This window comes from Artemia franciscana, chromosome 8 (assembly GCF_032884065.1).
Source record: "Artemia franciscana chromosome 8, ASM3288406v1, whole genome shotgun sequence".
In the NCBI taxonomy this organism is placed as follows: Eukaryota; Metazoa; Arthropoda; class Branchiopoda; order Anostraca; family Artemiidae; genus Artemia; species Artemia franciscana.
The window spans coordinates 2376630-2391089 of NC_088870.1; the positions used below are offsets into that span (position 1 = coordinate 2376630).

Sequence of the window (14460 nt, forward strand, 5' to 3'; positions counted from 1 at the left end):
AGGAGAAGAACCCCTCATATGCGTAAAAATCTATTTTCGTTTTAAGTTTTAATGCTACTACTTACTTTCAATTGAAAAAACTTTTACATGTTTATTTTTTCATTGTTTTTTTTTTATAGTAATGCTAGAAAATCCTGCGCCCTTTTGATTGAATTTCTCTTCCCCCATGACATATTCCTCCAAGGAAAGATCCTCCCACATAGCCACCTCCCCTCAAACCCCCCCTAACCAAAAAAATCCCCCTGAAAACGTCTGCACACATCCCAATAACCATTACTGTATGTAAACAATGGTCAAAGTTTGTAACTTGCAGCCCCTCCCCCGGGGACTGTGGGGGAGTAAGTCATCCCGAAAGACATAGTTATTATGGTTTTTGACTATGCTGAACAAAATGGCTATCTCAAAATTTTGATCCGTTGACTTTGGGTAAAAAATGAGCGTGGGAGGGGGCCTAGGTGCCCTCCAATTTTTTGGTCACTTAAAAAGGGCACTAGAACTTTTTATTTCCGTTAGAATGAGCCCTCTTGCGACATTCTAGGACCACTCGGTCGATACGATGACCCCTGGGAAAAAACAACAACAAAAAAAACAAATGAACACGCACCCGTGATCTGTCTTCTGGCAAAAAATACAAATTCCCCCTTTTTTTTAGATAGGAGCTTGAAATTTTCGAAACAGGGTTCTCTGATACGCTGAATGCGATGGTGTGATTTTCGTTAAGATTCTATGATTTTTTAGGGGGTGTTTCCCCCTATTTTCCAAAATAAGGCAAATTTTCTCAGGGTCGTAACTTTTGACGACAAATACAATTTGATGAAACTTATATATTTAAAATCAGCATGAAAATCCGATTCTTTTGATGTATCTTTTAGTATCAAAATTCCTTTTTTTAGAGTTTCGTTTACTATTGAGCTGGGTTGCTCCTTACTACAGTTCGTTACCACGAACTGTTTGATACCAGATAAACGAATTAAAGTAATTAGTGCTATGTACAAGAATACCATTGCTGCGCTTAAGTTAGGGAATGAAGTTAGTAGCTAGTTCCGCATTAAAAAAGGAGGCAAGCAAGGTTGCGTTCTATCGCCATTTATATAGATAATTTTGATGGAATTTGTCATAAGGAGCAGAGCAAAGGCAATGGGAGAACATGGAATCATTGGGGGAAATAAAACTCTCCTAGACTTAGATTACGATGATGATTTAAGCAACCTAAATGAAAACATTTGCAAAATGAACGAATTTTTAGAGGTTTTATGAGTTCAGGATACAAGAATAGGATTGAAACTTGATGTTAAGAGGACTAACTCGCTATGACTAGGAATAAGTAAAGGTGAAAAGGTGATGTTGGATAACGAGAAGATCGAGCAAGTGGACAGCTTCACTTACCTAGGTAGTATTATTAGTAAAGGCAGTGGGTGCAGTGAAAATGTTAAAAGTAGAATAGCAAGGCCCATGGTGTCTTTCAGAATAGCCAAGGCCCAGGGTGTTTCTTCACAATTAAAAACAATTTGAAAGAATATTGAGACAAGTCTGCGCACCAAGATTAGAATATTGGAAGCAACACCGACAACATTGGTCAGGTATGGTTCTAAAACGTAAGCGTTCCCAAAAACGGAGGATTGTTTTGGGTACCCGATTGACTGACCGTATCTCAAACAGCAAGCTGTATGAAAAAAATGGGTCAATCCCGCTTTCAAGGGTTATAATGAGAGAAAGGTTGAGATGGCTAGGACACATTCTAGGGACGAAGCACGATAGATTGCCCAAGATCGTCCTTGTCGGGCAACAGTCTAGGGCCAGACAAAAAGCAGGTTGCCCCCAAAATGGGGTACGAGGATATCGTAAGGAAAAATTTACAGGAAATAAGATCTTCTTGGGAGGTTGTAACGAGGGAGGCTTTGAATAGGGATGGACGAGGAGCGTGCGTAGCTGTGTTGGCCTCAGGTGTCTTGGTGCTGCAATGAGTTGTTATTAGTTGACAATATCAGCTACCTGGTATTATATAACTGATAAATATCATGATAACTGATATTTATCTTATTTTCTAATTCCAAAGTTTGTATAAACAATGCCAAACACACATAAGTGGGTTACAGGAAGAATACATCTCAAAAATAATTTACAGGAAGTGCAACTCATGGTCAATTCCCACACACTGCTTTTAACATTTTTTGTGTATCATATTACCGACGAAAAAACCACTGGGTCGTGAACATCCAACACAAACCTGGCAGGACACGCATTTATATGTTTGGAATGAAGGTAGAGGCCATAGTAAAAATAAAGACGATTTTCTAATTGAATAAAAATGAACTGATTCTAAATTCTAAGGGACAACCAATTCAGAGAAAACATGTAGTATAACATAATAAAAACATCAACCTATGAAAAACATAACAAACTACATTGTAAAGTAATTGATTTTTGCTCATCCAAAATTGTATTAACTTTCGTCTCGATTTTCCTAACTTGAAATTTACTACCTTACTTGACCAACATGTTTGACAAACAACGATGTCATCTGTGGGTCTTTTTCATCCATAATGTTGATCGACATAATCTTTTTTGGTCGCGATAATACGATAGTTATCATCAATGTTGCGCCAAAAGAAATGGCTGGTCAATGTTAACAAATCCCAACTATCTAAGGAAATTAATAAAAAAAAGAGGAAAAAACTGAAACTAAAATACAAATAAGAATTAAATACTGCATTAGATTTTTCCATTATATTGCCATGAATAACGGCTACTTAAAGTTGGTGTCTCAATGCCTTTCCTACTCTGTATTTTCTTACAACACAAAAGGATATATCACTGGAAAAGCTGGCATTAATTTTATTAATTGTAATTACATTACTACAACTACTACTAACAACTCGCTGCAGCACTAAGCCTCCTAAGGTCAACACAGCTACGCACACTCCTCCTTTATCCTGATCTATTCAAAGTCTCTTTACACCCTTTCAAGAAATTCCAATTTCCATTAAACCCTTCCTTACGACAACCTCTCACCTCATTAGGGGACAAACTGCTTTCCTTTGGCCTTAGATGAATGGTTAAATAGGATAATGTTTGGCAATATGTCATCCTTCATCCGCAGAACGTGTCCGAGCCATCTCAACCTTTATCTCTTACAGCCCTAGAAAGAGGGGATGGAACCACTTTTTTCGTACAGCTTAGTGTTTGAAATGCGGTCAGTCAGACGGGTACCCAAAAGAATCCATAGACAATTCTTCTAAAAAACATTTAAACAAATCCTCCTACGTTTTTTTAAACGCCCACGTTTGAGAACCATACTTGATCACTGCGGCTTCCAATATTCCACGCTTGGTTTGCGTACTCATCTTCCTTTCCTTCCAAGCTTTATTCAATTATGAAAAAAACACCCTGGGCCTTGTCTATTTGACTTCACACAATTCACTATCTTTACCAATAAGACACCCTACGTAAGTGAAGCTATCCACTTGATTCATTTTCTCGCTGCTCGACATGACCTCTTCACCCTCACTTATTCGCAGTATAAGCAACTTAGTCTTCTTAACACTAATTTCAAACCTATTCTTGCATCTTGAATCCTGAAAAATTCCAACAAACCATTCATTATACTAAGATATTCATTTAAGACACTCAAATCATCAGCATAATCTATGTCTAGGACTGATTATATTGATAAAGGTATTAATTATATTAATGTTACCGCAGAACAAAAGAGCACCAACTTTAACAAAAGAATCATTCACAAGGTCGTTATTTTACTTTATTAATGTAAATTATGGCTATTTACTTTGTTTACTTTACTTATTTATTGCTTACATATTTCTTGGGGTATCCCCGTGTTTAGGTATATTTTATTACATATTCATTGTCTAACTATGTGTTATGCTGGAAACGAGCAATACCTACTTCTATTTATCCTCGACCTATGCGCCTCTCAGAAGAATCGTGGCAACAGAGACAGGTGAAAATGTAGTATCCTGACCAAAACCGTTCCAGGAAGGGGGTACCAGGGCCCCCTCCCGAAATTTGTGTCACGACTAAAAAAAACATAAAAAAATGCAAAAAAAAACTGTTGATACGTTTTTACAATTTTTTTTATAAGCCCCTCCCCCCGAAAAAATCCTGGACACGTCCCAGATCCTGACCAAAGAAACACTGAATATAATAACAGAGAGAAAGGAAAAAACTAACTTCTCTTTCTTGACAGGCAACTAGGAGAAACTTGGTACTTTCAGCTTCGGTTCCACCCCAGACACAGTTGTCCCTGCCAACTGATAAAACCATTTCACCTTCTTCGTGAAAAACGACAAGCTTTTTCCCTGTGAAGACTGCTGCATTCAGAATTCCAGTAACAGCTTCTGTGGTTATTGATGCAAAGTCGTTTTCATGAAAACCTAAATTCAACAATGATTTTGTCTCCATGACGCTAAAATCGTCCAATGATAGTACAGTGACTGTTCCGTCGTTCTTTTCTACACATGTAACAGAGGTGCCTGACAGACAACATCTAAATAAAAAATAAAATAGCATATCATTTAGTATATAACAGCACAACTTTCTTTTCATTTAGAAAATATGGTAATGCAAACCTTTCTCTTACCTCTTTTTCTAAGGCTTGAAAGTACCAAGAACAGTGAAAATAAAATTTGATTGTTTAAGTTGTTTAAGTGGATATATACAGAATTGTATATATATTAAAAAAGCATGCAATTTTGAAGCTTTTGGTAGCATCAGATGTCGAATTAAAAAAAAAAAAAAAAACGTGGTGACTATCAGCAAAAATAAGCTAAAATCATTTTGAGCTAAACAGCTTAAGAAAGAGTACCTTCCCTATGAAAGTTTAGTTTTAATTGAGAAACAAGGGATTGCTAATGTTTTAATTTGTTGTCAAATCTAAATAATTAGTTTTGTTCGTTCATTTTCGATTTAACGTAGCAACACTGTCGAAAATGCGGTACTTCACTGAAAGTTTCATAATTTTGAAAGAACAAAAAAAAAAATCTTGGAAAATCGGGGCTTTCGGAAAGAAGTCGACCTTAGAAGAGTAAAGGGGGCAAAAAAAATTATGATGTCTTTGGCGCGTTAAACGTTGCTGCGTTCAGCAACTGCGAAAATCAGCGAAAAATAAACTGAGGAAAAATTTTAACCAAACAGCTTAAGAAAGTGCAGCTTTCCTTTGAAGGTGTTTATAGAAAATAGTTTTTCAGAGTCAACAGATGGTTAATGTTTGAGTTTTTATGGACTAACAGAGTTGTCAAATTTATCTGAATACTTTTGCATATTTTTTTACACGGTTCAACGTGGCAACACTGACGAAAACGCAGTGCTTCCCTGAAAACTTCATAATTTTGAAATAGCCAGAAGAAAAATCTTGGGAAATCGGGGTTTTATGGTGTAAATAGACTTAACCTGGGTAAAGGAAAAAAAAAATGTTGATTCCCTTGGCATTTTAAATGTTATTGCAGCATTTAGTAGTTTGGTCTATGGGGGTCCCAAGGTTCAGGATCGTAAATTTTCATTGCTATTGAACAGTTCCCGTTCAGTAAAAAAGGCACATAACTAAAAACCTAAACTAATAACATACATTAAATATTATTATAAACAAAACAACTATTATTAATTATTAACAACATTTTACTACCGCCACTGCCACTGTACATTGCCCAGAATCAGCAACCCATAATCACAGACATTCGGCGGTACGTAAAAAAAGACCGTAAAAATATGCAATTAATTGGCCTTTAAAAGTATTTCCGTAAAATTTTACACCTTGTGTTTAGAAGGGGTTACCCAATTTAAACTAAGCTTGATATAATTTGTACGCACAATTAGCCGAGGCATTAAAGTACTTTTTAAATACGTATGGAATAATTGGGAAGGAGGTGGGGGAGGTGGGGGAGGGGAGGGAGGACAAACCAGTGGTAACTAAATAGGATATAAATTGTATTACGGTTAGCGGTACCTTCACTTCCTGCAAGACTAGCGTACAGGTTTTCAAACTAATTTAAAGCCAATATTATAGCTTCCTTTAAGCTTATTGCCTTTTAATTGGCTTGTAAATTTCCATAAGCCAATAAATAGTATTTATCTTATAGTTTGATACTTTTATTGAGATGAAAAAAAAATGTTTAAAACTATTTACAAAAATAATTTCGAATTGAGTGTCAAAACTTACACTAAAAGAATAGTTGAACTCCTTTGAGCCGACCCATCAATGTGAGCTGAAAAATGTTGACTACCGCTATTTAAAACCAAATACTATGACATTTCATCACTCTTTTTTCGTTCATTGTTTCATCCTTGCACATAAACTAACAATAATATGTGCATACCTGCATATAGAAGGGAGGAGTGGTTTCCCCCTAAATCGTTCCGAAGGGCCTCCTTCATTAAAAATGTTATGTCAAAGCTTAAATTTAGTTCAGGATTTTGACCCCACTGCTAGGAAAAAAATTACTCAGAACCCCCGCCCCCTTAAGGAACAGATCTATTTGTATCTATGAATACTTAAAGAAAAAACAGAAGACCAAAAAAACACCCAAGCTACAAAACAAATATAAAGTTTAAACATATAAGCACATGCAAAATGAGGTTCATTCAATATTGTGTAAACATGAGAAATTTTATATGAGAAATTACATGAGAAATTTACATAATATACTTCTGAAAATCCTCAATAAAATGTAGGAAAAGTTAAGAAACTTTTATTTCTACCGCCAAACATTACTCATTCGATTTCCCCCCTCACAATATATATGTATTTTTAAAATCCAAAATAAATGAGAATTCTGCCGTATTTTTGTTTTTTAGTAAATAAAAAAAAAACGGAAACGCAAGAAGTTATATAGATTTGGGGACAAATCGGGATGAGAGAAATATTGGCATAAATCATATTTGCTAATAAGCGATCGTGTACAACCGACAAAAAATAAAAAGACTGAATAGTAAAAGAGGAGAAAAAGACGAAGAAAGGAAAGATAATCATCAAGTAAAACAGTCCAAAATATCTTTTGAAGAAGAATTCAGAAAGGAAATAACTGCATCCTCTATTAAAACTAGAAGAAAGGGGGGTAAGTTCTAACGTTTATGTCCAGAACAAAAAAAAAAAAAACTGCTAAAAACCAACACTTGATCAACATAACTTTATGTGGGCAAGTTCGCAATTAAAAACTTCAAATTCCGAACAAAACACATATTGAGTTCTATAAAAAGTGTATTCCAAAAAAAAAATGTTTTGACGACATGTTATGCATCAGGGAGCTCATCAGAAAATACCGCCAGCCTATAGGGATCTCTGCTTTATCTGCAACACGAAAAAGATGTCCCGAGATCGAACGGGCTTAAAAAAAGGTCAATAGTCTACAATCAATCACTTTATTCACCGGCTTAAAATCACTCCTGCTTGGAGTGAGTTCTTTTTTTTCTTACGCAAAAAAAAATCAAACGTCAGTAGTATTGATTTGAAAATAGGGATTAACATTAAAATTTACGAGATCAAAGTATAAGTCAACATGCTTCTATTGGAGGGGCGAATGGAGGCTAGTGGAATGATGGTAACTTGCTCTTTCCTGACATTTCTTGCTTAGATGTGAGTTGCTTAAAATCTTTAATAATATTAAAAGAAGTTTTAATTTTAGATTCACTTAGATTAAATGAAATGAAACATTTTAGAGGTTTTTTTTTAGATTAGATTTTTTTTTCAAAGGATTGTTTTGTCATATTATTTATTTTTACTTCTTATTCTCTACAATTCATTGTTTCTTTTCTTTTTACAATCTTTTTTCCGTCGAGAAGATTTACAGGCGTGCAGTCAAAATGTTCAGAAACTTTTTTCTGTTTTACGTTTTGTTTTCTATTTGCTCTGAAATGGACAAGCAGTGTTGTCAATGCAATTGTCAATCAGTGTTGTCAATCAATGCAATTGACAACACTGCCGATGCAATGCAATGCAATTTATTATAGATATTAGCGTCGCTATCCTGTCAATACGTAAGCATGCATGTAAAATTCTTAGCAAGGATAAAAATTACGCCGAAATTACGCCGTCTGAAACGTTTATAAAATTATTAGTTTCTTCATTAACAGAACAAAAAAAAAATATCAGAAGAGATAATAAACAGCAAACACCAGTTAAAAATAGTTCTACATTTTAAGTCATTGCTTCCGATATTCAGTTCTCTTTTGGTATTTGACCAGTTAACAACTAATTGAATTGAGTTAACAACTAAGCCGGATCTGTACCTGTTCGATATAAATAACAAGTGGAATAATTTTGAACTTGTATTTGAAACTTGTTAGATAAATTTATACACTTATATGTGATTACGGCTTAAGGATTATTTATGGATTGTGGCTCTGAGTTAGTATTCAGCACTACTATCATCTGAGTCATGCATTAAAATACTTGGAAGACAGTTTCTTAAACCAAATTGGCCTGCCATAACATAAAGAAAGGAAACAATCAAAAACGGGGTTTTTAAAGGCCAAATGAAAATACTGAAGAAAACACAGAAAGCAAATATTTCGAGAGAACAACCGCCTCTCTTCTTCATTTGTAGTACTTTCCACGCTTGTTTTTTTGGTTTTTGTTTTTTTTTCTTTATCATATTATTTTGTTCGCGCTGAAGAAGAGAGGCGGTTGTTCTTTTGAAATATTCGCTTTCTGTGTTTTTTCAGTATTTTCATTTGGCCTTAAAAACCCTATTTTTGATTGTTTTCTTTTTTTATTCTCTTGTTACTTTTGCCGATGATACCACCCTTATTACTTCTGGGAGAACTGAGGGTAAGGTGTTTTGACTGAGGGTAACTGAGGGCTTTGCTGCTAACTCTGCTTTGATAATTTGCTTTGCTGTTAACTCTGCTTTGATGCTTTGTGGCTTTGATCATTTTCTTTGCTACTAACTCTGCTTTGATACTTTGTGGCTTTCATAATTTGCTTTGCTGCTAACTCTGCTTTGATGTTTTGTGGCTTTGATGCTTAGATAATTTGCTTTGCTGCTAACTCTGCTTTGATGCTTTGTGGCTTTGATGCTTTGATAATTTGCTTTGCTGTTAACTCTGCTTTGATGTTTTGATAATTTGCTTTGCTGCTAACTCTGCTTTGATGCTTTGTGGCTTTGATGCTTTGATAATTTGCTTTGCTGTTAACTCTGCTTTGATGTTTTGTGGCTTTGATGCTTTGATAATTTGCTTTGCTGCTAACTCTGCTTTGATGCTTTGTGGCTTTGATGCTTTGATAATTTGCTTTGCTGCTAACTCTGCTTTGATGCTTTGTGGCTTTGATGCTTAGATAATTTGCTTTGATGCTAACTCTCTTGCCTTAAATGTTTCTAAAACTAGTTTTTTTTAGTTTTTTCTTGTATATCTCAGGTTTGTCCTCAATTATTCGAAATTTATATATCCAAAGGCTTTATTAGTAGAACAAAGGATGGTCATGTCCGTTTCCTAGGTATTCTCCAAGATGAAAATTCATCTTTTAAATACCATATTGGTTTGATTAAAACGAATGTATGCAGAAACCTCGGTATTCTACGACAACTCAACCATATTTTTCCTGGACCGATTCGTAGAATCCTATTTCATGGTTTACTTCATTCTTATGTTTCTTATTGTCCAGTCAGATGGATGTCTACTTTCCGTTCTTTTCTCAAACCGCTTCCGAACACCTATAATAAAGCTAAAAATCTTATCCAGGATGTAAATCGTTCGGCAACTAAGCCGTTACTTGATATTGAACTACAGCTAATAGCTCACATGGCACTTGTGATGAGGTCGGAAGAGCCAAGAGCTCATATGGGATGAGCTCTAGCAAAATTCTAAGAATCAACAGATTGATTTAAAAGGAAAATCAGAGGTCCTTCTAAATATTAAAAATTCATTAAGATCCAATAACCTACTCGTAAGTTAAAAATACTTGATTTTTTCTAATTTTTCCTCTCTCTTCAGCCCCCAAGATGGTCCAATCGGGGAAAACGACTTTATCAAGTCATTTGCGCAGGTTCCTGATACACCTATCACATTTCATCATCCTAGCACGTCCAGAAGCACCAAACTTGCCAAAGCACTGCCCCCCCTAACTCCCCCAAAGAGAGCGGATCCATTCCGGTTACGTCAATCACGTATCTCCGACATTTACTTAGTCTACCCACCATGTTTCATCCCGATCCCTGCACTCTAAGCATTTTCCAAGATTTTAGGTTTCCCCCTCCAACTCCCCCCAATGTCACCGGATCCGGTCGGGATTTAAAATAAGAGCTCTGAGACATGATGCCCTTCTAAAATCAAATTTCATGAAGATCCGATAACCCATTCTTACGTTAAAAATACCTTAATTTTTCTAATTTTTCCAAATTAACAACCCCAAGGTCCCCCAAAGAGAACGGATCCGTTACAATTATTTCAATCACGTATCTATAACGTGTGCTTATTTTTCCCATCAGATTTCATCCCGATATCTCCACTCTAAGCGTTTTCCAAGATTTCCGATTTCCAAGATTTCGGTTTCCCCCCTCCAGCCCTCTTATGTCCTCGGATCCGATTCGAATTGAAAATGGAGCATATGAGACATAAGATTCCTCTATATATCAAGTTTCATTAAGATCCTATCACCCATTCGTAAGATACCTCGAATTTCACGTTTCCAAAGAATTCCGGCTTACCCCTCCAACTCCTCCCAATATCACCGGATATGGTCGGGATTTAAAATTAGAGTTCTAAAGCAAAATTCTAATATCAAATTTCGTTAAGATCTGACCTCCCGTTCGTAAGTTAAAAATACCTCATTTTTCTAATTTTTCCGAATTAATCCCCCTCCCCAGCTCAACCAAAGAGAGCGGATCTGGTCCGGTTATGTCAGTTACGTATCTTGGACTTGTGCTTATTTTTCCCACCAAGTTTCATCATGATCTTTCCATTCTAAGCGTTTTCCAAGATTTCCGGTACCCTCCCTCCCTCAATGACACTGGATCCGGTCGGGATTTAAAATAAGAGATCTGAGTTACGAGGTCTTTCTAAATATGAAGTTTCATTAAGATCCGATCGCTCCTTCGTAAGTTAAAAATACCTAATTTTTTCTATTTTTTCAGAATAAACCCCCCCCCCCAACTCCTCCAAAGAGAGCGGACCCGTTCCGGTTATGTCAATCACGTATCTAGGGCTTGTGCTTATTTTGTCCACTATGTTTCATCCCGAACCATCCACTCTAAGCGTTTTCCAAGATTTTAGGTCCCCCTCCCCAACTCCCTCCAATGTCACCAGATCCGGTGGGGATTTAAAATAAGAGCTCTGATTAAGATTAAGATCCGATCATTCGTTCGTAAGTTAAAAATCCCTCATTTTTTCTAATTTTTCCAATTTAACCGTCCCCCACTCTCCCCCAAATAGTCGAATCGGCAAAACGACAATTTCTAATTTAATCTGGTCTTGTTCCTGATACGCCAGCAAAATTTCATCGCCCTAGCCTACCTAGAAGTACCTAAACTAGCAAAACCGGGACAGACCGACCGACAGACAGACAGACCGACAGAATTTGCGATCGTTAGATGTCACTTGGTAGATATCAAGTGCCATAAAAACTGCATATTTTTTCCTGTGCGTCTTTTGCTTTTCTTCAGCTCCACATTCCTAGGTATCTTAGATTTACGTCTTCTTCTGTATCTTATCGGTCAAATTATCAGCTCCGTAGTTCTCTAAATATCCAAATTCCACATACACCAACAATTATATCTGATTTTAATCCTTTTGTTACGTATCATTTGACACGAAGCACTCTTCCCGATTCGGTCCGAAAATGCCACTCGTTTGGCACCTTCAAAAGACTCGTAAAACATTTTTTGTTTTCATGTGATTAATTTTTCCTTGACGTATATAGTGCTATCCATTTTTATTAATATTACTATTATTATATCTCTATATGTTGTGATTCATTGCAGTTTGATAAAGCTTATTTAGTGAACTCTCCTTATTTTTTTGTTGTTGTTTTTTTTTCTCAATCTTATGAAGTAAATGCTTTAAGTGTTAAGAGTTTAAATGTTTATGTTTATATGTTTAAATGTTAATCTTATATTTATATGTTTAAATGTTTACTGTTTATGTGATCTTTTCATTATCCCCCTCCACCAGACCATGGAGTCTTTATGGGGATTTGTAGATTGTTATGTAATTATTTTACTGTTAAATGGAAGATATATCTATCTTTCTATTTATCTATTCAAACCGATGAACAACCAAATTTCCCAATTAATAAACAAAATCTATAATAAAACATCAATTGCCGTCATGTTCGGGCGAATACTCAGCAAACTTTAATTTTAAGCATTAATGCACTAGATACACAAAAACCCAAGTCTTGGGGTAAGAGGAAGTGGGGGAAGGTATGGGAAAATTTTCAGGTAGCCATAAACGCGAAATCAAGCTCAAATTCCCTCGGGAGACAAGTCCCCCCTCCCCTTGGACAGGTATGATCAATCGTACACCAGTTCAACCAGCAGGTCAACCATAAACTTCTTACCTACTGGTCTCAGTTACGTCAACGGAAGTGTGGTCCTCTTTTTTGTCATCTTCAATAGATATCACAGTCAAATGAAGCTGCTTATTATCTTGTTGGTTTAGACTCAGAAGAGAATCATCGTTTGTGGCCCATTGACAGCCATCTTTGCTGAAATGAGTAAAGAGATGCATAATGATTTTAATTTAAAATTGTACTTGTGGTCTTGCTTCACCTCCATCGCATTCAAAGAAAGAATCCTTGCTTCAATCAAAGAACGCAGAGCGTTAGAAAGTGGAACATGGGCCTGTTTTGAATCTTTAACCATAATTTTAAAAATCCTTGCAAGATTCAAGTTGAAACAAGACATGACATGCCTACCTTTCTGCCAAAAAGTTCGCACTGTGCTAGAATGATTAAAATTGTGAGAGAAAATGTGCTAGAATGATTAAAATTGTATTTATTTTAATGATTAAAGATTTTAATGAAACATTGCACAAAAATGTTTGCTGCTGTCTTGTTTCATCTCCATCTCATTCATATAAAAGAACAGTCGTTTAAATTAAAGAACGTAGTACATCAGAGAGGAGAGTGGGGGTATGGGCCCAATTTGGTAATTATACAGTAATTAAGATTAAAAATTCAAGTAAGATCCCAGTTCAAAAAAGATGCGGCATGAAACCTTTCTGCGAAGAAATCCGCAATGATAGGAGCAGGGGAGGTTAGGATCCGTAGGACAAGTACTAATAATTACCGATCAATTGGAATGCTTTCATCCTTACACGATGTTTTAGAAAAAAAAAATCCAGAAAAAAAGAAGAGTAACTTATTTAGATCACGAAAAAGCCAGCTTGGATTTAGAAAAGACTGTTCTACTGAGCAATCTCGTATATCCGCTCTTTATTGGTGCTACGACGTCATACTCTCAAATGTGAAAACCTTCGCTCAATTATTGACAATTATCTATAGCTGTTTATATCTAGTTACTTAAAATGGCTATTTAAATTGCAAAATACATTTCGTGTTACTACCTTTTCTTCATCTTTTCCATGATTTACAAGTGAAACAACAGATTTTCAAATGTGTACACCTTTCGTCTGATAATGTTACAACATTATATTTTCAAATGTAAAAACCATTTGTGCAATTATGGGTAACCCATTTTTTCTTTCCTTCACTAATACCCCTGTATACGCCGTGCAGAAAGTGTAAAAGCAGTGCGAAAGAATTACTAGAAAAGATGAAGACAGTACAAAATCAGGACTCTTTTCGCCAGTGCAGGTTTTATGCTGATTTTACACTGTTTTATTCCTTTCTGCTAAAATATAAGTAAAAAAAACAAATAGGACTGGAAAAATAGAAATAAAAAATAGGTCTACCTGACTGATGGAGTGTTGTATTGTCGTTCCCTTATTAGAAATCCTTTAATGGCATCAAATTCTCTGACAGCAAACTGGTTACAAGTACCGGATACAATTATGGCCCTATTTTCTAAGAGCTTCAAGAATATAATTTGGCCTTTATCCCCGCTTTCTAGCACATGTCTGATTTTATGTGAGCCTAAAAATAAACCATTATGATGCCTCCTTTGATGATAACTTTACTAGGTATGCTCTACCGCTTGCACTAAAATTATAATTAAGTAGGCATGAAAGTCACTCAAATAAGAAAAGATCATTTCTCCTCTTAATTCACTTCGAAAGATTAGATTTTGTTGGTATTTTTTTGTTGTTTTTAGCACTGAGGACGACTTGGCAGAAGTCCTTGTGCTTGATATTTGCTTGATTTTTGTCTTCATATTTTGCTACTGGCTGACAAAATTTTCGTTTTCTCACCTATTTGTTTTTTGTTGTTGTTTTTTTTAATTTATTATATCCTTTCCTTTCTTGGTTTCACACTCATGTATAGCCAGTGTGGTCTTTAGAATGCATTTGGTTTTAAGGTTTTACCTTTACAGTTTAAATGATTTTATTTTTTTT

At 35.6% G+C, this 14460-nt stretch overlaps 1 protein-coding gene across 1 annotated transcript in view; it reads right to left on the reverse strand.

Moving 5' to 3' along the window:
- The window catches only part of LOC136029871 (ER membrane protein complex subunit 1-like), an 85035-nt gene that overhangs the window by 56430 nt on the left and 14145 nt on the right, over positions 1-14460 (reverse strand). Inside the window, exons 3-5 of the mRNA XM_065708334.1 lie at positions 13861-14041; positions 12506-12652; positions 4189-4504 (exon numbers count right to left, since the gene is read on the reverse strand). Coding sequence (XP_065564406.1) covers positions 4189-4504; positions 12506-12652; positions 13861-14041 — 644 coding nt within the window. The remainder of the gene's footprint in view (positions 1-4188; positions 4505-12505; positions 12653-13860; positions 14042-14460) is intronic.